Source organism: Crocodylus porosus, unplaced genomic scaffold (assembly GCF_001723895.1).
Source record: "Crocodylus porosus isolate Cpor-Errol unplaced genomic scaffold, CroPor_comp1, whole genome shotgun sequence".
NCBI lineage: Eukaryota > Metazoa > Chordata > Crocodylia > Crocodylidae > Crocodylus > Crocodylus porosus.
The window spans coordinates 98,179,220-98,204,812 of NW_017728886.1; the positions used below are offsets into that span (position 1 = coordinate 98,179,220).

Sequence of the window (25,593 nt, forward strand, 5' to 3'; positions counted from 1 at the left end):
TTCCAGTTTTAATAACATCTGTGCTGTGAAGAGCAACCGACCATCCTCTTGTTTCCATTTCTGCCACAGAGAAGAGCATTAAGGACAGCCTCTGAAAAACTCAGGAATCGTTCCTCCTTTTCTACAAATGTTGTATACAACACTCCAGGAACTCGAGTAAACAGATACATCAGCCGTTTGATAGAGGCCCGGCAAACTGAGTCTGAGATGGCTGACTTGAATTTTATTACCCTGAAGTACAAACAAATTGAACGTGAACATAAAGTAAGTGATCCTTCTACTAACTTCACTCTTTAGAGACAATGGGTCAGTGGAGTTGTACCTTCTTAAGAAGGTCCACATTTTTCTCACTATTTTGAAATAATATTATGGGGGCTGTGTGTGAAACAACAACTGGATTTTACCTCCCCTTTCTTGTGGAAGACACTCTTCAGGGACAGGGGAAGAGAAGAAGTTTGTTAGAAGGAAATCTCAGTGAGGTCTCCTTTGTAGAGTTTCTTCCTTGTCATTCCATTGGGACAGTAGCAATTAAACTACTTATATTGTGTAATAGTCTAAAGGGCCCATCCTGAAGTCCTGGGAATCCCATTTATGGGATGCACAATCACTCATACAGACTCCCTATGATGCCACTCTAGAAAGGCTACATTTTATTTTTTTCTTCAGCATTTCTGTGAAGCTGGAAGCCTTGGCTCTGGGTTGTCCCAAACTGTCAAGTTTCTACCTAGTGCCCTACTCCCTTTGTGTCCTACTCTTTATTCTACCAACCATTCAGGATGGTAGACAGCCACCAGGTGTGGGGAGAGCCACATACCAAAGCTTTCTTCAGTTTATGGCTTTGATACGGGATAATCTCACTCTAGAAAAATTAGAGTTATAGGCCTAATACTCTCCACCACATTCTGGTCTCACCTCATGCACATGGCTGTAACCTAAGAGTAACTCTATTAATTTCACTGAAGAATAGAACCTTAACTCTAAAGTATTTATCCCCAACTCATCTGGGTATTTTTTTAAAGTAAGGAAAAGTAGAAGACATGTGATATAAACAAATTTAGCAGTAGCTCTCGATTACTTTTTCTTTTTTTTGCATGTAAGGCATTTTGTTGTCAAGAATATGTTGTCACCACTGACTAAAGGCAAGGTACTGTATATATCAGATTGAATTAATTTCCAGTTCTATGCCTCCTTCTTCTATTTAAGGGAGCAGAAGAGAGTTATATGGAGTGAAAAAGGTCACTGGTGCACAAACTCCATAATCTGAAACTCTTTGGATAAAGGCCATGAGAAAGTTTTGTTCCATGCACTAAAAGACATCCGAGATCATCCTGCGAGGTGCACTGTAGTAGAGTTGTTGGTTATACACCTTCCCAAGTCGTCTTACAATTTACCAAGCTGTCAGGGACTGTGTGTGCATGAAGTCCTTGGCATAGGCTCTGCCTGTCTTACAGTGGTGCACATGGCCTGCTTTCCAAGTTTCCACATTCTAGCCTCAGTTAATCTGGTGCAAAGCTAAAGTGTTTCATTTGATTGAGCAAAATAAGTCCAGTGTTACTGAGGTTGGAGTATGGCATTTAATATTCTTTATTCTTCATCAGGGGAGCACATTGTTTTTTAAGGCTTGTTACTTGTTTAAATCCAAACCAATCATTCCAGGACCGTTCACCTACATCTCTCAATAAAAACTATTTGCGTGGTATATTTTAACAGTCTTACCTCAGCTGTTACAGCTGCAGAACCGGTTGAAAATGGTAGGAAGGATTTTTCTTTGTCATGGGAACAGTGTATTTATTTTTTCCCCATTCTGACTCAAAATGACTAAACCTTTTTTTTTCCTCAAGCCTTCAAATATCAATTCACTCCTGGGCAAAGACCAATCCTAAATAATTCCAGTTTGAAAAGTAAAAGATTGTGAACGATATGAGATGCTGTTCTGTGTTCAAAGTAAGAAAGAATTATATATTCCAGTTCACTGTCCTCATTCATCTCCTCTCTTTTGCAGTACCACCAGCTTCAGGATGAATACTTCACCAGTGCTGTAGGTCTCTCTCTAATTCTAGCTGCCTTATTTGGCCTTGTCTACCTTCTAATAATACCACAGTAAGTATCTTTTGCCATTTGCATTCAGAGCACAGCCAAATATACTCTAGAGTAAAAACTGAAACACACTTTACCTATAACACAGCACAGAAAGTGAAAACCCAAACAAGATATTTGACATGTCCTTTCTAAAGTATATGGTCAAGATTGATACATCCTAAATCTGATGATCAACCTTGTCTCTCCAATGTGTCTGTGTACATCTGGCTCTTTGAAAACAAGTATCTATTCTTCTCTTTCTTTTCTTTATCAGTAGCGTAAGTACAATGATTAACACCTCCCCTCCCCCGGTAATAAATGTGTAGAGCAGGGGTAGCCAAACTACTGTACAAGCACCACAAGTAGCTTAGGTGGCTTCTTTATGGTATATGACAGACTGGAGAAGGGACAGGCAGCACAGTGACTGATAGGGCAGAAAGCAGCTCATGTAGGGAGTAGGGCTGTGTGAAGCGGGCCCTATTGGACTCGGATTCGGATTCAACCCGAATCAGAGATAGTTGTTCAAAGAATCAGCAATTTGAACATAGACACAGCTTTAAATGTTTCTTCTACATACCTTGAGATACCAGCGCGGCTTGTGAACACTGCATTGCTGGAGTGGATGGAGTGTCCTACAGGAGTGTGGGCAGGTCCTCCGCATGCTCGGTGGCAAACCCAGAAGTGGACCAGAAGTACCCAGACCCAGGAGACACCAGTTGCTGAGCCGGGCGGGTGCGGAGGGGCCCCCCCGACGTACCCAGAAGTGGGCCAAAAATGCTTGTGGTCCACTTTCGGATTTCCTGTCAAGCACACTGGGGACTCCCCCGCACTTCTGTGGGACACTCCATGAGCCCCAGCATCGCAGCACTCACAAGCAACCTGCTACCTAGAGGTATGTAGAAAAAAACATTTAAATCTGTGTCTATGTCCGAATTGCCAAATCTTTTCGAATCTCTCCGAATTGATTTGGAGGGTTCTGATTCAATTTGGAGAGATTAAAGGATCCTCTGATCGATTTGATTCAGATTCAGAGATTCAGCCACTGAATTGGGCCAACCCTCTGCTGAATCGAATCAGGGACTGAAGCTTCACATGGCCCTATTAGGCAGCACAGGTCAGGAAGCAGAAAGCAGAGCAGCAGAATGAGTAAGGGAAAGAGATCAAAGTGGCATTCAGGGCTAGTACACCTGCCAAAAAGGTTAAACCCCACAAGTGTAGAAGATATGTTTGAAGGAAATCAATGTGAACACTCATTAAATCAGTTAGGGTATGGTCTATGCAGCTATAGCCATACCTTTGTCTATAAATGAAGACATGCCCAAGATAGCTTTAAGCTAGCTACCTTTGGTTCTTCTAGCAATATAACTGTAATAGTACCATGCTTAGCACAAGCTAACCCTGAATATTTACCCAGCTTCTTGGGCAGTGTTTTAGTCTGTGCTGAAATCTGTGCTGCCTCAGCTACAAGCTATCTAGCTAAATCTAACTCAGGTGTGTCTATGTAACCTGCAGTCAGCTATTTACTGTAGTGTGGATGTATTATGAGTTGCAGGTGATTAATTGATCACAGTTTATTTTTGTGTTTCTTTTGTTGTTTGTATTTTTATTTGTTTATTGGCTGATTCACATAATTCAGCAATCGCCACTGACTCTCACAAGCATATGTATATGAATAATTATTTATTTCTTTGGTAACTAATCAGACTTCTGTTTCAACTTCCTAAGGAGTTATTACAGATAATGTTGGGTGAAGACATTTTTCAAGTGAATAAAAAATATCCTGGCTTATGTCCTTTATAGCGAGGGACTTCCTGTTAGCTTAACCTTGTTCTCATCACGTCACTAGGACTTGTGTGGCCAGTTAGGCCACAGCTGAATGCCTTTGCAGATACCATGCTAACTTCAGCTGCTTCAGCTGCTTTCAATTTTTCAGTCAGAATAATATTTATTTGAAAGTTGTTTTTAAATAAAAGTTTCGTACTATCATTATTTCATAGTTTCAAGTTTGTATCGGCTTTCAGCTGAGGATTTTAAAGCAGTTTCTAAAGATCAATCAACTAAAGCCCTTTCCCCCTTCCCAAAGATCTCTGGGTAAAGTATACACAGAAATTGCTACTCCTACCTGCAAAGTAAAGCCCAGCAGCAGGACGTAGCAATTTAGGATAGGAAGTGACAAAATAAAGCAGATGCTATCGAAGCTTCAGAATGAATTGGAGTAGGCAATATAATATGGTAGTTTGAAACTGATTCTTCAAAAGATGGGGTGCTTCTTTAATAACCAACTGGTGAAAACTTCAGTTTAACTTCTGGTCTGACAGAGACAAACTACCGAGGGAGCAGCGCCATGGAATACCTTTTTGTTCATTACCAGAGGCATAGTAGTAAGCTCATTCAGCACCAAGGGTAGAGGGATGCAGGGTGGGAGAAGGGGAAATATTACCTGCCCAGGCTCTCTGCAGATGGAAGACAGCAACAGCAGAAGTAACAGCTGCCTTCAGGTGCAGAAAACCTGAGCAGCAGCAGCAGAGAGAAATGGTCTGATGTCTGTAGCCCTGTTGTACAGGCAGAGCTGCACCCTCAGGCTCTCCTGTTTCCGTCCCAAAATATAGGCTGAACCTACTGGGAGAAAAACTCTTTGGGGAGGAGAGGAGCACCATTCCACTTGCCCCTGCACTCCAGATGCACTGCTGAGTACGGAGTTGTACTGCCTGGCTCCTATAGCACAGGGCTGCCCCTACTATGGTAAAAGTTTCCAGAGAGGATTTTGGCACCTCCGTATAGTCAGCACTTGCCCCATCCTAGTTACACTACTGTTCATTACTGATACATTTAGAAAAGTGCTGCCTACAGAATGCTAGAATTGCTTCCTGCAGCACCCTGGGGTGACTTTATTGGACAACCTTACTTCTCAGTAGTATCCTGGCCAATATCCTTGTATAATTTTGACATAATCACAGCATCAAGTGTGCTACAACCTTGCAAAAGCAAATTATTGCAAAAAGAGCCCACATCTCCCCTATGCATGAAACTTTTAACTTGGAAATGCTATTTAAATTGTCAAAAGCAGTAAGTAATAATGAAAGGGATTCTGGCCTGCAGGGACAAAGCAAGTCACGAAGAGTATTATGTTGTTACAGTGGGAGCAGGAAAGAAAGTTCTTGATGTCTATTACAAGAGAGAAGTGTTCCCAGAGGAAAGTTCAGAAACTAATATAGCAAGATACTGTTAAGTCCTGATATTGGCCCATTGTTACATGAGCACACAAGGTGGAAGGGGGCTTTGGTGCTTATTAAAAGGTCTGCCATTTTCAGGCTTTGTGACAAGTGGTGCTTGCACCCCCAAAGAAAATGAACAAATGAAACACTATGGCCCTGTCTGCTCAAGCTGACCAATGATGGAAAGGAGAATATACTAAGTCCCCTCACAGATTATAATGCTTATGACATGCCCTCTCTCCCCTGCATTGTTTTGTGATGAGAGTTTGTACACACAATACATTATTGTACCCACAATAAAAGTCAATGCTTCAAAAGCATAGCAGAGCCTGCCAGCTGGTGCTACTACTGCTTATTATTTATTTAGTATTTATGGGCACATATACATGAGACACTTCAAGCACAGTAGACTAATTCTACTAGCCTGGCAGGCAAAAGCCATGCTAGTGTGCAGTAGGATTAGTCTACTATGCAGTAGTATCACCTAAAATGTGTGCACCAGCACTACTGTGCAGTAGTGCCCATTCATGTGCGCTAAACGTGGAGTAACTGCTGTGCATTAATGCATGTGTAGATATGCCCTATTTGTGGTAGCACCTAGAGATGTGTGGGTGGGTGGGTGGCATCCAAATTATCACCCATTCAAAAGTATCCTTGCATTTTTGTAGATGTTTGTATGAATTTGAAATCAGAAACATTTATCAGGATTATATAGTGATCTGGAAAAATAACACACCCAGTAGTTATTCTTTTCCTTCTACTGTTTGGTTTTAAAATCCTTCAACAGCAGATGTTATTCAGCCATAATAGTAAAGGGCATATGTGAGTGGCTCATATTTTGGTCTGGATGAGTCATAGTTGTGAGACTACAGAAAAAGGGCCCAAAGGTTATATTAAGCTCCTGTTTTGCTCCCTCTAACTTGTCCCTGGCTGCCATCATCCCCAGGAGGCTGTTACAGTAACCAAGGATCACCATCATGCAGGAAAGCCCAACCAATGTCTTCTTTCCCTCAACCTTGCACTCTGCTTTGGAAGACTGTGAGAGGGCTTGTAACGGGTTTTCCTCAATTTCCTAGGGGCTCTTCAGAAATAAGGTCTGAAGGCCTTCTAGTTGTGTCATTGGAGCAGCAGAAATAGGGGCCAGGATGTAGTCCAGGATTTTTTTTAAGTAACTACATAGACAGATCTCTGATCTTTATTACTGCTTTTTACTCACAAAGACTTGGAATGTATCTGGAAACTGTTATGGAATAGCCAAGCCTCAAAGACTAAGTAATTGTTATTTTTTTTTATTTTAGATGGCGTGGTTTAGGCTATCCTGTATTAACCTGTAATTAAAAAGTAATATGCATTCCCAAGGCACGCTGTGGATATAGTTCGATTCCCCTACTAGGATCTTAAAATGCAGGGATGGATGAGCAGGGCACCAGCTCTTGGTACAAATTTTGGGGGGGCACAAAAATAGCCACCACTGCTGCCACAGCCATCACTATACCTCAGGGTGAAGAAACTGATTATTGTATATCTGTTAAAATGTACTGTATCTGAGAGAAAATATCGAATTGTTCCTCCTGAGAATAATGAGTTTCTACAGTGGGTTTTAGGCAATACCATAAGGAAATGGATCAAGAGAGAGTGGTGAGATCTCCCTCTGTCTAGGTGGTAAAAACACTTTTTATCTGCCAAGCCAGTACAAAACACAAATACTGTTGTACTCTGGAATTTCATTCCTTCATTTCTTCTTGTTTTTTCCTTCTAGGAGTACCATAGTCCTTGTCCTCCTGGTGTTCTGCATATGCTTCCTAGTGGCTTGTATTATGTACCTTCATGTCACACGAGTACAAGTGAGTGATTTGAGATTTTATGATTGTTCTTCTTTCAGTTTCTGTACTTTCCATTAGTTATTAGGAATGCTGTGACACCAGTTAACACTGTGTAGTGCCAGAGCATTAGAAATCTAGTTCTGAAATCTTTGTTTTTTTCCTGATGTGCCTAATATGTATCAACGCAACCCAGGGGTACACCAAGCAACATATGTGAACACCGAAGCTGACTTGCTATAAGGGAGCCTTTCCTTCACTCATCGGCGTGCAATATGTCTGGGTAAATCTTGATATTAGGGCAAAAGGATTCCTATTGCACCAGCCCTATGCATTGTCATTCTCTGAATCCTTACCATCAAGACCTGGATTTCTGTCAGAAACAGTTGAATTGTTCCCATGCTCCTGGGTTTTGGGGACATTTTTTTTTGTGTTGTTTTTTTTTTAAGTTCCGCAACCTCTTAATTTGTAATGTTATCAGGATCTTATATGGTTATGCTATATACAATTTTCTTTTTTTCTACCACCCCCTAAAAGCTCCTATTGACATCCATGGACAACATCTTAATACATGGATCCTCTGACTTTGTCAGAACTGCTACTTCTAATTAATTACCCAAGATCACATTTTCAAAACAGTAAAACAGTAGAAGGACATTCTGCAGTTGTAGGAGAACATTCTTTCTTCCAAGTCAGGATAAGGATTTACAGACACTCATTTTCTGGCAAAAGAAGTACCTTGCTGGGTTAGTGTAAATGTAGTTTTTCAGATAAAGATCAAGACCATATACCTACACAATTAATCAGCACTGGTGATTAGTACACAATCCTTTTAATTAAGAAAAATGCCCTTTGGCTAAGGGAGAGTAATTGTTTTTGTGGAAACAAACAGTTTAATTAACAGAGTATCTAGTGAAGAGGAAATCTTTATTTATGAACTTAGACAATTATTTGGGAGTGATTTTGTTAGTCTCTTGTTTCAGAGAGGCGCAGCAGCTCATCATTTGTTGTTCTATATCTGCTTCTCAAATGCTCATGCTGTTTGTTGGAAATCTCTCTTCTTTATAAACATGTTTTGAGGCAAATTTAAAGGTTGTCCTTTTGTTATGAAGATCAGTAGGACTTGACCATACTCTAGGTTCCTCTAGAGCAGGAGTTTTCAACCTTTTTGGATCAGTGTACCCCCAGCCACCAGATGCAGAGCAGTGTACCCCCACTGGCCAGACAGAGTGGGGGGAAGGAGGACCTAGCTGAAAAGGACGCAGTGGGAGTCACCGTGTGCAAGCTTCCCCCAGCCTCAGCATCTGGCCCACCAGGCGACACCTGCGTGGGGTGGTGCGTGGTGGCACTCCATCGTGGCCCACTCGCGCATACCCCTAGGGCATTGTCAAGTACCCGTCTTGACAACCCCTGCTCTAGAGGCTTTCAGCATTTTATAAGATTGAGGCCTAGTAGAGAGAGAAAATTAAGTATTATAACAGTTGGAGTTGAGTAGCAGCTTTGTCTTATACGGGGCTGTGAGCCGGAACTCCTGTACTCTAACCCAGGCTCTGGCACTCATTTCCTGTATAACATGGAACAAGTCACTCTTTTTTCTGTGCCTCTGTTTTCTGTAAAATAACAGTAAGAGTTATTTACTTGACATTTAAGAGATCTGATGATGACTCATTAGTTAATAACCACCTAATAGTACTCAAAAGCCAGAGGCAAACAAAGGCAATGATATGCCAAAAGCTATGCTAACAAAACATGGTGGTTGCGATATTCATATTGTGAAATTCAGGAAACTACCTTTAACTTGTTCATGTGTCTGTCTTATGCTTGTTTTCTTTCTGGTTAAACGTAGTTTAATGTGCTATTCTTTGTACCATGTGTATGCCATAACATTACAAGCTTGTGTAATGTGGTAAAAGGCCTGTATTTTGCCTTTTGCTCATCTTTTAATTGTGCAACGTAACCCTTGTGCTTAACAGTTTTCTGCATTTCACTGTTGCTATTAGTGGTTTTGTAAGTGATAAGGAAATTATCCTTTAATTTCTTCCATTGAAAACTGCATCCTCTACTACATACAATGACATTATATCTCCTTTCATATGATGGGAATATGGAGTGATGTCACTGAGGATGCTCCAACAAATGTGTTGGAGGGCAGCACACGATGAGCCCTAGAGCACTCATATAAAGACTGCATTACATTTTCTGGCATTTGGTACTAGTGAAACAAGAATTAGCCAACAGGACATGTTTCCCTCATGGAGCTTCCTAGCATTGTTGCAGACAAAGCAAGCATGCCTTCAAATTCTTTGGTACAGAACTGGCCCCACATACAAATTTGCACCATTTGGATTTCACGGTGCTGGAATAAACTGTGTCCTGATAACAGCTTGTGTTATGAGAAAGCTTTGTTCCACAGCTTATCACTGTTCTACTAAACTGATGAATGTGACACAATGGGTGTCACAACATACTTTATCAAAATGGGTAGATTGATTTCTGGTATAATTCCATTAAATTCGCTACAGCACGGTAGCTCAGTCTGTTTTAATCACTTTTATAACAATTTATTATTGATGTTGTATTAACAGTTTCCATGTTCCACTTATGTACATTTTATCTTTTCCCATGGCAAGTTACAATACATTTGTAGATCATATTATACTCACACAGTTCTAGTTTGATCTATTGAGCAATGTGGTTGATCATCCACTGAAGTGGGGTTCTTATGTTTTGCAACACAGCTAAGTATAGTTCATCCAAAATTGGCATAAATTATGGGTCTCGCATCCTTCCAGTAAATCTAGTGGGGCCACATCTTTGCACACAAAAGGGGGAGCATTGTTCTCTGTTGACACATGCCCACAGAAGACCCTTCCATAAGTGACGTGTAAATTATGTTTTTTCTTTCTCTGGTAGTTAAGTACGTACTAGGGCTGTGCACAGCTTCAGACTGTGCTTCAGATCCAGACCAGCTTCAGATGCTTGGTGTCTGAAGCAGCATGTCCAGATTGAAGCGTTGGCTTCTTTAGGCTTTCTGAAGCGGTTTGGAGTTTCTGAAGAGCTTCAGAAAAGCTTCGGAGCCGCTTCGGAGATCCAGCCATAGGGAATCAATGAAATATCAATAACTTTGAAATTTGCAGGGGTGGTAGCCTTTGATGAGAGCACAAAGCCTGCCAAGTTTCAAGAACATCAGTGCAGGGGTTTGGGAGGAACTGCACCCCAGATTCTTGAAAGGAAAACTCATGTCACATTTATGTGTTACAACACAGTGGGGTAAAAACTGCAGGGATGGTAGCCCCTGGTGAGGCCACAAAGCCTGCCAAGTTTCAAGAAGATCAGTGAAAGGGTTCATGCAGTTTTCAGCCTGCTGCGCTTTAACACACACAGGGTCATCTATGTCATGAGTTTTGCCTGTCAGCAGCTTGAGGTGCAGTCTCTCCCAAACCCCTTCACTGATCTTCTTGAAACATGGCAGGCTTCATGCTCTCAGCAGAGGCTACCACCCCTGCAAGGTTCATCCAAATCAGACAAAAAACACCACAGTTATAGGTATTTCATTGATCCCCCATTATACCCTATAGCCAGATCTCCGAGGCGGCTCCGAAGCTTCAGAGCTGCTTTGGCCAGATCAAAGTGTGAACCAGGTCCAGAGCTCCGGATTGGATCCCTGGCATCCAAAGCGGACAGATCCAAAGCCGGATCAAACAGCTGCCTAATTGCACAGGCCTAGTAGATACTATGCTTACTGGAATTTTACACAGTATCTCTGACCAGCATGGGTTTTCCTTCATCACCACTGCCTCAGCCCAAAAGCAGCCCAGATGAATTTACATCTTCTAAAGAAAAAATAGTGTATCCCACTGTAACTTCTTTGTTCCATAGGATTTGATCCTGCTTCTATTAAAAGAAATAAATGGAAAAATCCTATTGTCTCAAGTGATGCAGGATGAAATCCATAAGAGGGCAGCAAATATAGCACTTCATGCTCAGTTTGTCCTCTTGACTTTCCATCCTTTTCACAGACCAGGGAGTTATATTTTCTTTTTCCATGTGAAAAATGTAGAATGCTACAGATTAGCTTGGTGTCATTATTGTAAGCAAATATCGTAAAATAAAATGAAATTACAGTTTTAACTGTAGTGGGAAATGATTTACAAATTACTTTTCACTTTTGTTGAAAAATATTTCTGTGCTTATTTTGTGCTCACAATTATAATGTTATGCTTATTTTGTAACTGACAAAACAGGCATATTTATCATATTTATTATTTATTTTATATGATGCCCTTGCAAATAATAACAGATCTCTTCTTTTTTATTTTGTAGATTTAGAATATCCAATTTAATATCTCTTCCCCCCCCATTTCAGTGTTTTCCAGGGTGCCTGACAATACAAATTCGTACCATTTTGTGTATTTTCATTGTGATCTTAATTTACTCTGTGGCGCAAGGATGTGTGGTGAGTCTATCAATCCAGTATTACGTAGCTCAAGCATTATGTTTAAGAGCAATCTATTCTACATTGCACTTAGGCCCCCAGCTTAACCTATTAACATTCACTCTTATCCACACTCACAGATTAAAAATGTAAATATATGCATAGACATTGTATAGCACTGTGTGTAGCTTTAAACTTTTATTGCTATGAGTCTAAGATGGTGTTCAGATATCAGTGGTAAAACTACTAGTAAGTTATAAAGTTAATTCTATAGATTGGAAGCCATAGAAATGTTCATATCAAGCCATATGAATTGGTATAGCTACTGTGATATAATGGAAACTACTGATAAAATAGACATTTCATGAGCTCAGCAATTTTGAAAATCAGGCCACTTTTACTGGAAGCTTGAGGAGGGATTTAGGAACATTGATATAGGAACCTGTTTGAAAACTTGGACTTAAACACGCGCGCGCACACACGTTTTGTCTTCATCAAGCAAATGATAGTAGGCCTCATCCAATTTCCATTGAAGCTTATGAAATTCTTTTAATTGACTTAACTGGGTTTTGATCAAGCTTTTTAAAAAATGTAATACAAGGTGGCTAATGGTTTCAGTTAAATGTGGTGTGTAAAGATGTATCTTTGTGCAACTAAAAAAGCCAAGTTAAAGGGAGACACAGTAAAGAGCTAGGATTTTAGGAAAATCACTTGATTTTTTTTCTCTCCATTTCATAATCTCTGAAATGAATCTCTGAAAAATATCTATCTACCTTACAGGAGTATTCATTACTTGGGGCCAGCTTCTATTTCACCTGTTAAGCTTCCAAGTGGACTTAAGCACCTAAATACAATTTTCATCCACCTTGTTCAAGTCTCTGTAAATCCATTAATGCATCTACTGTTGTAACATTCTATTATCTGACTCTAAAGACTGAGTCACAAAATAGCAGCCAGAAGGAAGAGGACCCACCCACCTTTTATAGTAACTGTTTTCAGGACTTGAGCAGGGTGGACTGGAATTTAACTTAGGTGCCCAAGTCCACCTAATAGGTAGAATACAGTCTGGCCCTTGGTGTGACATTTTGGTAATGTCAGGTGTCAGATACTTTGAAGATCTTGATGACAATGGTTTTCAGCCTTTTTAGACTCAAAGCACCCCTGGTTAGATTTGAGATATTTTTGGTTAGACTCAAGGACCCCCCCTCAAGACCTCCCCCCAGCTCTTAGTTTTCACTTGTTTTTTTGGCCTAGGGAAAAATTTATATAGAAATGTTTCTTTTGCAAAAAATTCAGACAGACCACAGAAAGTCAGAGTGCTTTTGACACTGTGGATTCCTGTTTGAAATCTCTGTGTTTATCTTGTGAATCATGATTGCACACACAACAACACCTCATCCCTTTGAAAGGATCTCAGGGCATCCCTGGTTGAGAATTACTGTTTCATGGCTAACAAGGTTCAACTGCACACATAGATAACCCCAAAAGAGGTACTTAAATGTCTATGGAAATGTTGGGTATTTTGATTGCCTTTAAAACCACTTCCTGTACATCCTCTAATTTGGCTACACAGTTTTTGTCTGCCGTAGAAGTGATTTTAATTCCATCCCTTTATAAGAACAGCTATTTTCATTTATTTGTAAGTAGCTATTTTATAATACCGTAAATCTTTAAAATAAAGATATGGAAATACCACGAGTTAGAGCCATGATAGGAACCTAAATGTCACAGTACTGATTATTGTGCTGACTGTGATTTTGGTACCGCATTGCCTTGTGTAATTCACAACATCCAGTACCAGTTTAAGGAACTGAGGCTCCTTATACAAAGCATGGAGGGCATTATGCACCTAAGGAAAGATATTCCAAAAAAAAAAACACTGAGCAGAAATGGTGCTATTCTGTCCAGACCTTACTCTGAACTGAAGAGAAACATCTCACTCCATGTGGGATTTACAGCCCTAAACTCTCTCCAAGACTCTTTTATCACAGATCAAGGAGGGGACTGTTATGGCTGTCTAGGTCTCTAGCTGTAAGTAATTACAAGATATTAGCAAGTCCTATATTCCCTGTTTTACAGATGGTGAAAATCTGATAGAGAAACAATTATGACTAAGGCCACATAGCAAAGTGGTAGCTAAATAAGGACTAGAATTCTTCCCCATCTCCCCTATCCCATTCCTCCCCTTGCCTTATTGCATTTTGCTCTACCATGTCTTTCAGTCACAGTTTTATATTTTAGTGTAGCTGAGATTAACTTGTAAATCTTTAAATGTTTGGCTGACATGTTTTACCAGTGGAATCTATTAATATCTGAAAAACTCCTCTAGAGCTTTCCATAATCAGAGAGTTTTAAGCATGGAGGTTTCACTCATGTAAGTTATAGAGCAGATGGTGTTTTGCTGGATGAATAGTATATAAGTTACAAAACTCCCAAATGTTCTTTAGTTTTGAGATGCTAGCCCTTCTACAATGCAATTGGCATTTTAAAGGACCTTGAGAAAAATATCATCTTAATTTTTTTTTTTTCACTCTCTGACCTCATTTCACAGTGGCAGCTATTATGTATTAACACCTAATGCTTTCTCTGTTATGTTTAATATTCTTAAATGACAAACTGCCTATAAAATATATTGCTTAATCACCTTTCAGATTGTCATTTATATATTTCATGGCATGGTATGAATTTAGAAAAAGTCTAATAATACACTTCAAAATAAAAGCATTAGTACAGTTGGGATTTATGTAGAGGTACCTATTAACATTAGTATTCTAATCCCATATCACCCTTCTCTCCCAGCTAAAATTAACTCCTATCCTCTCCATTGGTGGAGGGTAGAAACTCATGTGTAATAAAACTCACCTGATGTATTGGAACAAAGCCTTTTACTTGGGATTCCTCACTTTCCAGGTTGGTGGAATTTCATGCATCACTGACATTGGCTTTGGAAGAATTTGATTCTGCTTCCTCCTGACAAAGGGAATGTAGCCTAGAAAGAAGAGGGAGATGGAGTTTCACAAATAACCAAGGATAGGGATCCTGAGTTCCGTATCTATCCTATTTGAAACAAATATGGCTACTGACACAAATCAAGCTTAGCTCCCCAAGTGAAGGAGAGCAGTTTTTCATCCAGTTCTGTTCTACAGCACTGCCAGTATCATTTTGTTTTACAAGTCTGGATATACTCAGTCAGTAGAGTTTAAATAATATGTATAATCAACAGATTTCTTTCACTGAGAGCATGAAAACATTTCTAGCAAAAGGCCATGTAACTGTTTATTAAAATGCTTTTAATTCTTGGTAAGTAGATGCTGTCTTGGGCCCTTTTTTTTTGAGTGGAAAAAAAAGAGCTGTTTAGGTTCACATTTTAATCTTCTTGCCTCACTGCCATCTAGTGGACAAAGGGCATGACTTCTATCTGAAACAAGGGTGGAAATGTCCACGGAAAAAGACAGCCTTGTTAAGGGGGAGGAATAGACATCTGGGGACCTTTAGTCCATACCTGATTGAGCAAAGGGGGCTATAACAGGCTGTATTTTTATCAAGTTTTCATTTTAAATGGTTTCCCCTCCTCCTCTCTGTTTTTCCCCAGATTGGCTGCATGCCTTGGTTATGGAATACTAATTCCAGCAGTTCCATAGTCATCATTTCTCCTGGTGGAATGAATGAAACAATGAAAGAACTTCCATGTGACACAGCCCATTATGCTTTCCTTTCCTGCGTCGTGGGGACTCTTACTCTGGCAATATTTCTACGCGTCTCTTCCTTGCCAAAAATGATCCTCCTGCTTTTTGTTACAGTTTTGTACATAGTTATTTTGGAACTCAGTGGGTACAGAAAAGCAGTTGGGTAAGTGACCTGCAAAATTAAGGAAAAGGCTATATAATTCAAAACTGTGTCTACTCCCATTTTATTACTGTTGTCCTTATAGCATTCCACTGTTGTGTTAAGTGGAATTAAGTTAGCATCTCTGGGGAAATAATAATACTCAACTTGTAAACTTAGCAGAATAGTGTTCATATTATTCATAAATACCTTGTCAGGTAAGACATTCAAGAAATTGGGTGATTGGGCATTTTTTGTCTTGGGGCGTAATATAGTAATCATATTATTGCAGTAGGTTCCTGTTTCACTGACAGTCCTTGTATATGGCAGTATCCATTTTCAAAAAGGGCAAGTGATTTTGGGGTGTCCAACCTAAAGTGTCTTGTTCTTCATAGGACGGTTTCGAAAACCAGGCCCTGGAAGAGTGTTTCAGGAGATGCATAGTATTTCACTAGTTATTCAAGAAATGAGATCAAGTTTTCACTTTAAAAATATCTGTACTAATTGTGTCCTTTCATTCTTTTTAAAGGGGTGGTTCCTTTTATATGCGTGGCTATGAACCTATATTAGCCATTCTACTGTTCTCCTGTGCTTTGGCTCTTCATTCCAGGCAGGTGGATTTGAAGTTAAGACTGGACTACCTCTGGGCTGTGCAGGCAAGGCACTCATTGTTTTTCTTTCAAACACACACACACACACACACACCCCACCCCAATACCAATGTGGTCCAAATATTTTGTATGCCGTCCATTGATATTTTAAGAAGAAAGATTACAACAATTCATTGATGAACCAGAATGTGGTTCTTTCATAAATTTGGTAGCATACCAATGAAAGGATTTTGTTTTTCTCTTTCTCTATTTTATAAAACTATACAAGGGAACTAAATTGCATGTGTTACTGCTGTGTACTAGTACCTGAAAGTAAAGGGTTTTTATTTATATTGGGAATTCCACATTAAAGAATTTGGTTGACTAAACAGTGCTATAGAGCTGGCATGAAGAAACTATCCCAAAGGTTTCTCTTTACTTTGCCTCGTAACACAACAACAAGCTGTGAACATTCAAATAAATTAGTGTGGCAAATTTAAAACTGATAAAAGGATAGAGTTTTCATGCAAAATGCAATTAGACTGTAGAACTCAGAATAAGACCCAATATGGGGGTCAGGCTGAGTGGATTATGTTGTATCTACTTGCAGCAGGGTTCCTAAGTCCTTTTTTGAAACATTTGGCACTGACCACTGCCTGAGCCAGAATACCAAATAAGACAGATGTTGAGTTGGATCCAGTATAGCAGATTCGGTGTTCCTAGAAGACCTGGAGGCCACATTCTATGCTGGCTTACATCCCATTCAATGCAATGGCAATTGGATTGTACAAAGGCCAAATTCATTCCTGCTGTTACTCTGTTGCCTCGGCTGGAACTGAACCAGATATGAATTTGGCTTTGTAAGTTTTGTCTCAAAGCTTCCCCACCTGATATGCAAATAGTTGGTAGCACAAGTATATCAGCTTCCTTCATGCTTTGTTTAAACCTATTTCCTTGTAATGTTGCCCTGTATGGCATCCAGGTTAATTTAGTAAGCAATGAATTACCATTTAATTCTTGGCATTTGTTATGTGGTATTCACTTATGTGTATGAAGCACAGGAAAAAAATATTCCAGCATAAAACAGCATAAAACAATCTCTACTTGTTATAGTGCTACCAGAGCTCTTTATCCCATAGAGAAAAAAACATCCTACATAACTAGAATTGTTTGTTGACAGTTGGCTTCAGATAAATGAGGCATTTCTGGGAGGAGCTGTGATTCACATCTATACAAACCCACTAGCCCCAGAGTTCTGTACAATAATAGCTAATAGATATTCCAGTCGTGAAGTAAAGCAGCAATCTTGGAAAGACCACTCTAGGCTGACTGAGGACTGAATGTATAATCTAGTTCACCAAATATGGTCTAGCATTCTGTAGAAAGTCCAGTTACCCATAATTTGCTTAAGTAGCCTTGAAGTGAAGTCCTTAAAGGGCTTTACTTTTATGAGTGTATATATTAAAGTATATACAAGAAGTGAGAGGTTTCATCCTTGTGAGCGAAGTCTAATCCTCAAAGGTGCTAAGCCAAATGAAAGATGATACAACTTGCAAATTCATCAATGACTTAGAAGATGGGGTGAGTACATCCTTAGCAAGGCTGCAAATAACACCAAGCTGGGTGGAGTAGTAGATTCACCGGAGGTTTAGGGCTAGGATTCAGAGAGACCTCAACAAACTGGAATATTGGACCAAAAGAAATGTTATGAAGTTCAATAAGGACAGGTGCAGAGTCCTGTGCTTAGGTTGGAACAATTCTATGCACCATTACAGGCTGGGGACAAACTGGCTAAGCAGCAGCTCTACAGAAAAGGACCTGAGGGTTAAAGTGGTCAGTGAATTGAGTACAAAGCAACAATGTGCCCTTGTTGCCAAGAAGGCTAACAGCAAACTGGGCTGCATTAAAAGGAGCATTGCCAGCAGATCAAAGCAAGTGATTATTCCCCTCTATTTGGTAATGCTGAGGCCACATCTGGAGTATTTTGTCCAGTTTTGGACCCCCCTCTATAGAAAGGATGTGGACAAATTAGAGAGAGTCCAATTTGGTGAGGGGGCTGGGCCACATGACTTTTGAGAACAGGCTGAGGGAACTAGGCTTTTTTAGTCTGGAGAAGAGAAGACTCTGGGTCACGTCCAGACCAGACAAACACGGACATGTGGCATCACAGACCCATCTGCAGCACCCCACACCACACATGCAGCCGTTCCCTGCACTGCTACCTTGCAGTGGGCGGGGTAGGCTGGTCCGGGAGATCCTGGGGTCAAAAAAACCCACACTGAAGAAAGCACTGTGGCACACATGGTAGCAGCATTTACCATGAATGACTTGTGCCCTCGGCGGCTGAGGGTCATGGCAGTGACAGGAACCCGGTGGCAGTAACCTTGGGAGCTCCTGCAGACTCCGCCAGCACTATTGGAGTGGAGAGGGAGTGGGGGTGAGCACCGACTAACGGTTGGCGACCACCCGCAGCTGCTGTCAGCAGCATTGGCGGTGGCCAGCGGGAATCACTGACCACCCACAGACGCTGCCAGAACTGTCGGCAGTGAGGTGGCGAGCAGCGACCACCCACAGGTATTGCCATCAGTGTCAGTGGCAGCTTTTTGTAGTGGGTGCACCGCCATGCTGAGGGGGTGCACATGCACCTGCCCCAGCACACACCACCCAAAACTGCAGCCTGACCAGCTGGAGAGAGACTGTGGCTGCTGGCCAGTCTTCTTCCTGTGGCTGCAGCTCCAGGAAGCTTCCAGGACTCCCGGTAAGGCTGCTGGGACCAGAACAATCACTGGCCCCTGCTTCCACTACCCCATCTGGGGTAACCTGCTGTGCACCAGAGCTCACATGGCATGGGAGTTCCCCAGAGACAAGTAAGAGTGTCACAAGGTGTCCTACTGCTGCTCATCCCCAGGGAAACAAACATTCACTCTCATCTGGACATGTCTTGAGGGACAACTTAATAAAAGCCTTCAACTACCGGGAGGGTTATTACAAGGAGGATGGAAATGTACTGTTCTCAGCGGTGGTAGATGACAGAACAAGGAGCAACGGTCTCAAGTTGCAGCAAGAGACTTTTAGGTTAGATATTAGGAAAAACTTTCTCACAAGGAGGGTGTGTCTACATGTGACCAGTTTACTTGTGAGTATAATACTTGCAAGTAAACACTCCTGGGCAGGTGTCTATATGTGCAGGAATGTGGAAGCAGATTTGCTGCTCCTGCTTCCTGGAGCCCTGCAATGGGTTGCTGTCACCACATGGGGGAGCTCAAAGCTCTGATCGCAGCTGCCTATGGCCAGACACCTTCTTTAAAAGACAACCCCACTCCTTGCTCCCTAGCCAGCTGCATTTTTTGACCAGGAGCCGCGTCTTTAGCATGGGGGCAGCACACGGCAGCTCTCATGTCGCAGCCTCTGCCTTCCTGTGCCATGGCTGCTCCAGAACCTGCCCTGGCCCCAATGCCCAGTGCCCCAGGCTCCTGCTGGCTGCTGCACTGACCCAGCTGACCCATCATGTCGGCGGCTGGCCCACAGCCATCTGGGCCCTGTCAGCTCCATCACGTGCAGCAACCACCTGCCTGGCCCTACCTCACCGTGTCAGGGCTGCTGCCACTATACATCTGCTGCCTGGATCCCATCCTGCTGGCTGGACCCTGACAAGGATGCTGATAAAACATACCAGGATGCTACTGCTGGGGCTGCCCTTATCCTCCAGGCCCTTCATTCCTTCCAGGCCAGCCAGGACTGGTGGCTGCATGTTGTCAAGCACACCTGGAATAATGAACAGTGGCGGGATGAGTAGGCCATCTTCTGGGACCTCCTGGAGCAGCTCTGTCCGCACCTGGAGTAGTAGGACACCAACACACAGTGGCCCATTCCTTTGCTGAAGCTGGCACTGGCAACACGTAGGGAGTACACACAAGCGCACATGCACCCCTTGAGCGTGGTGGTGCACCCCCTACAAAAAGGCGCCCGCCCTGCCATTGACACCGCTGGCAGCATCTGCAGGCAGTTGCCAACCTCTGGTTGCCGCTCGCCACCCCTCCCCCCTGGCACTGACACCACCTGCAGGAGCTCCCCACTTACCGCCGCTAAGCTCCCACCACCATGCTATCGCTGCCACCATGCCCCTCAAGCTGCTGGGGGCACATGTTGTTCATGGAAGCTGGCCATGCCCACCCGCCCCCTGCAGCTGAGGAGGACATTGCAACTGGCATTGATGTGTTCCTCGGTGTGTTAGAGGCCCATGCCTGCCTAGCTATGAGGGCATGGGCTGCTCAGTGCAAAAGGTTGTCTCCCACCTCCCTGCGTGCTGTGGAGGAGAACCTGGGGGTCAGGGAAGCTTGGGCAACTGGGCAGAGAAGGAGGGCAGTGAGAAAGTGCTGGGGCTGGGAACAGAGTGGTGCAGGGTTTACCATGTTGGCAAGGCTGGTGTGCCCAGCAGCTTCTATTGGTCCCAGCTGGCAGCAATAGCATACAGTTCCTAGTGGTGTCCTCGGGCAAGGGATGTAGCATTCGGACACTTGGCAAGGGGCCCTGACCCAGGGATGAGCTAGCACTGCTGGCAGGCACTGACCCAGGCTCCCTGAGCTGCTGGTGGAAGCTGGGGATGGGGAACTTGGCAGGACAGACTGCTGGTGCCCTGAGACTCCCTCCCTCAGTGACATGTCACCGCAGGTGCCAGGCCAGAGCAAGGGCTGAGGCAGGCCACCCATGCTGCTGTACACAGCACGGCTGTGGCCTGTGTTCTGGGGGGCAAGGATCTCAGTCAGCTGCTGCATAAAGGGGCATGCATCAACTGACGATTGTGGTTGGTGATGGTGACCCACTGTTTCCACAAGGCTATGACCTTTATGTGGCACTGCCACACTGACCCATTTTGCCCACAATGCTGCATCCATCCTGACAGCCCCTCAGAGACAGGGGTGCTGGAGCACCCACCCTGCACAAACTGGCACTGCACCTCTACCTCACCCCACAGTGCCATGAGATCACCAGTCTTCTGCGACCAGTTGGGGCCCCGGGCAGTGGCAAAAGGTGTTGGTGATGATGTGATCAGGGCACCTGTGCCAGCTCTGCAGGCTGTCCCTATGCTGCCAAACCTGGGCAGCTTACCTGCAGTGCCCACCACAGGGGCATGGCACAGGATGAGGGGCTGAGTGGTAAGGCAATGTCCTACAGCCCCTGCAGGCTCCAGGCATGCTGCTGGTGGTTGGCTTCAGGCAACTGGCACTGTCACCAGCAGCAAGGAGCTAGCTGCAGCTGGAACCAGGGGCTGGCAGGCCTGGCAGGAGCCTGCAGCAGCCTGCAGGGCTGAATGATGCAGGCCTGGTAGCTGCATAGCACTACATTGCCAGGCAGTGGTGCTGGGGTGCAGGCAGGCTAGCACAGGTAGCCTGTGGCCTGTGCAGGGATAACAGAGGCCAAGAGTCCCCACCAAGTTCTCTGCTGTTGTGCCTGAGGGCTCAAAATGCCTGAAGGGTTTTAAAGGGGCTGTGGCTGGGACTGCCACAGAGGCAGCCCAGTCTTGGGGCAGGAGAGGTTCCCGACCCTGGGTCTGAGCATCCTGGCAGGGCTGACCGGGAGCAAATCTGCTCCCTAGTAGCACCTACATAAATGCTACTGTGCAATAAGTACTCATGAGTAAATTTGCACTTGCATAAGCAGCTAGCAAATTTACTCGCACATAGCAAAGTTTACTGTGCAGTAAGCGTGTGTATGTGTAGACATGCATGCTTACTGTGCAATAAACTACACTACTTTGCAGTAAAGTATCTCATGTAGATAGTAAAGTACTGGAACAGATTACCCATGGTGGTTGTGGAAGTTTGGAGTTCCTTGGAGCTTTAAGACCCAGGTAGACAAAGCCTTGGGTGGGATGATGTAGTTTGGAATGGTCCTGCTTTGAGCAGAGGATTGGACTATATGACCTCCTGAGGTCCCTTCCAACCCTAATTTCTATAATTCTAATTGTACTTTGGTTTACAGCAAAGGCAATGTGTATTACATCATTGTTATATCCCCACTTCATTATCATTTCTGTTTCCTTTAGTCACTCTGAATTTAAAAGGGAGCTGTGAACATCTATTTATTTTGTAAAATCTTATACATAGATAATCCAAATAAAAGTCTTAGGTATTACTGTCAGCAGAGTCAGATCCTGAAAACTGAGTAGGAGGATTGGGAGCAGAGTCACAGTAATGACTTCTGTCTGTCTCTTATTCTAGTCCAGAGTATGATACTAGAGGAAGGGAGACACAACCAGAGTGCCTCTCTGCCCAGCAAATGCCAGCTGCAAAATCTGTGTTTGCACAAGGAGCCAGGATACAAATTCTGTGACACGAAAGAAATCTTCAGCTTAGCCCATGTGTGGCAAGCACTGCTTAACAAGTACTTATTTTAAAACTTCTGCTACCACAAATGTAAATAAGTTACTTGAGTCAGTTTTATTCAAAAGAGCATAAATGAAGCAGCTGGGATGAAGAAGAATATTGTTAAATGATATTTTAATATGCCCTATTAAGGAAGCTTTCACAAAGTAAGATTCTTTTTCAAAACTCCCCATTAATATAGCTAATTGTTAGAGCTGGAAAGACAGTTTACAACATGTGCTAAGACCCCAGTATTATAATTGTTCCCAAGTCCTAGTCTCACAATGGATGTTTTAGTTGTAATTATGACATCAAGATAGGCTGGATTAAAAGAAAGGATGGTCAGTTTTGGATCTTGAGCCAAAATTAAGGAAATCAAGAAATAAAATATGGTTTATTAGCAGTAGAAAATATTTTATAAAACGTAAAGTTATATAACTATATCTAGTCAGGGAACTTTTGGAGGGGCTGAATGTGTTTAAATCAGTAGGTCCAGATGCTCTTCACCCGAGGGTGCTGAGGGAATTGGGGGGGGGCCATAGCGGGGCCCTGGCACGGCTGTATGAACGCTCGTGGGGCTCTGGCCAGGTACTAGAGGATTGTCAAAGGGTCAGTGTGGTCCCCATTTACAAGAAGGAGAGAAAGGAGAACCCCAACAATTATAGGCCAGTCAGTCTTACCTTGGTCCTTGGGTAGACCTTTGAGAAAATTATCAAGGACCACATCTGCAAGGGCCCAGCAGGGGAGGTAATGCTTAGGGGCAACTGGCATGGGTTTACTGAGGGCAGATCCTGCCTGACTAACCTGCTTTCCTTTTATGATCACATCACAAAGTCCCTGGATGAGGGCATCAAGGTGGATATTATCTTCCTGGACTTTAAGAAGGCCTTTGACACTGTTTTCTACCACATTCTCTTTAAAAAACTAGGTGACTGCAGCATTGATGCCTACACAGTCAGATGCGTGGCAAATTGGCTAGACAGTCGCACCCAGAAAGTGGTGGTGGGTGTGGAAAGCATGCTGTCCAAATTTGCTGACAACACCAAGATGTGGGGTGAGGTGGGCACACGAGCAGAGGGACAGAATCCAGCTAGATCTAGACAGGTTACAGAGCTGGGTGCATGAGAATAGGATGGAATTCAGCACAAACAAGTGCAAGGTGCTGCATCTAGGGAGAAAGAACCAGCAACACATCTATAGGCTGGGGAACACCCTTGTCAACATGGTGGCAGAAAGGGATCTTGGAGTCATTTTTGACTCCAGGATGAACATCAGCTGCCAATGTGAGGAAGTGGTCATTAAGGCTAACTGCACCTAGTTGTGCATCTGCAGATGCATCACAAGCAGGTCCAGGGACGTGATCCTCCCTCTCTATGCGGCATTGGTCAGGCCACAGTTTAAGTACTGCGTCCAGTTCTGGGCGCCGCACTTCAAGGGGGATGTGGCTAGCATTGAGAGGGTCCAGAGGAAGGCCACTCATATGGTCAAGGGGCAGTGGGTCAGGCCCTACGAAGAGAGACTAAAGGGCCTGAATCTGTTCTGCCTCCACAAGAGAAGGCTGAGAGGGGATCCGGTGGCCATTTACAAACTCACCAGGGGGGACCAGTGGAAAATAGGTGAGGCTGTGTTCCCCTGGGCACCACCGGGGGTTACTAGCAATAACGGCCACAAATTGTTAGAGAGCAGGTTCAGGAGACATTACTTTACAGTTAGGGCTGCCAGGCTCTGGAATGGACTCCCAAGTGAGGTGGTGCTCTCTCCTACCTTGGGGGTCTTCAAAAGGAGGCTGGACAGACATTTGGCTGGGGTGTTATGACCTCAGCACTCATTCCTGCCTGAGGCAGGGGGTTGGACCTGATGATCTATTTAGGTCCCTTACGACCCTAAGTACTAGAGAACAGAAATAGTTGCACACAAGTTGTATGCCTGTATTCCAGATTACATATGTGAAGGCAAGTCATATTGTTCAAAGCGTTAATATATTCACAGGTATTTATTTTTCATGTTTTTGAATGAGCATATAAGTTGCATGGATCTGGTTAAAAAAAGACTTTATTTTCTGCAAAAAAAATGTAGAGGAAACTGAAAACCTAAATAATTTATTTAAAAAAATAGCTTTTACATTATTGATCATACATGTGAATAGCTAAAACATGAATAGTTGAACAATGTTATTGTTGTTCATACAACAAATTATAAAAATATATTATTAAAAAAACCCATCAAGGTGGGGGAGTAAACATTCCAAATATATTATTCATTGTGAACTGTTTGTCTGTGAATATTGATTACATATGTTTCTGTGGAGAAAATACAAATAATTTTGCTGTGCATCTCGTTAGCTGCATTTTTAAGAAAATACCTAAACATCTTTCAAGCATTTTTCTAACCCTGAATTATTATTTTACAGTCTTCAAGCCAGAAGTTCAAAGTCTGTATACACCTAATGCTAAAAATCTAATCCTATGCAGTCCCTGTTGACATAAATTGCTGGTTGATATGGTCTCTTTCTTGTGGTTTTAGCGCCCCCTTCAGATGATGTGAATTTATTCCTGAAGGAACCAGGGTCGTTCAATGTACTTAGCTATATCATCGGACAGATAAATGTTATGTGATAACTTTTAGTTTTTTACTTTATCACAATGTATCTTTTGTGTTTTTAATAAAACACATAGTAGCTCATAAATGTTTCAGAACTCCTGTATATTTGAGCTTGTTGTAATTTTGACTATAACAAAATTGTGTAATACAACACTCTATGTATTCAGGTATGATACTATTATCAGAAACTATACCATCAGATTTATTATTATTATTATTATTATTATTATTATTATTTTCAAGAGAACACCATGAAAAAAATCTCCCAGTTTTACAGTTTAAGTTTTCAAAATACTATAACTGTTATGATTGCCAAACTGCATATGTAGTTTCAAAATTTAGCTTTCTTGTTGCACTCTTTCCTGATTTTTCCTTCTCATACATGTTTGCAATAATTGCTTTGTTCTGGGAGGTAATATTTGTTGTACAAACACCCTGCTGACCCAGTCAGTAGAAATAGAGGCAAATATTTGGCTAATACTCAGATATATAGAAAATATTGATCCCTGAGTATAAGTCTTATTCATTATGAATGTCTGCCACTTTCTGTAGCCCTAAAATTTCTTCTCTTATGAGCCCAAGCAGAGCAGTAAAAAGATGATATCCCTGCCAGATTCTGAGTTCCTCAGACTGCTAGAACCAGGAGTCTTTGCTATCTTCTTC

The 25,593-nt window shown here is 42.5% G+C and overlaps 1 protein-coding gene across 1 annotated transcript in view; it reads left to right on the forward strand.

The window, feature by feature from the left end:
* The window catches only part of ADCY1 (adenylate cyclase 1), a 262,521-nt gene that overhangs the window by 209,456 nt on the left and 27,472 nt on the right, over nt 1-25,593 (forward strand). The window contains exons 10-15 of the mRNA XM_019535907.1: nt 70-264; nt 2,003-2,100; nt 7,054-7,138; nt 11,481-11,570; nt 15,142-15,398; nt 15,904-16,030. Of these exons, the coding sequence (XP_019391452.1) occupies nt 70-264; nt 2,003-2,100; nt 7,054-7,138; nt 11,481-11,570; nt 15,142-15,398; nt 15,904-16,030 (852 nt within the window). The remainder of the gene's footprint in view (nt 1-69; nt 265-2,002; nt 2,101-7,053; nt 7,139-11,480; nt 11,571-15,141; nt 15,399-15,903; nt 16,031-25,593) is intronic.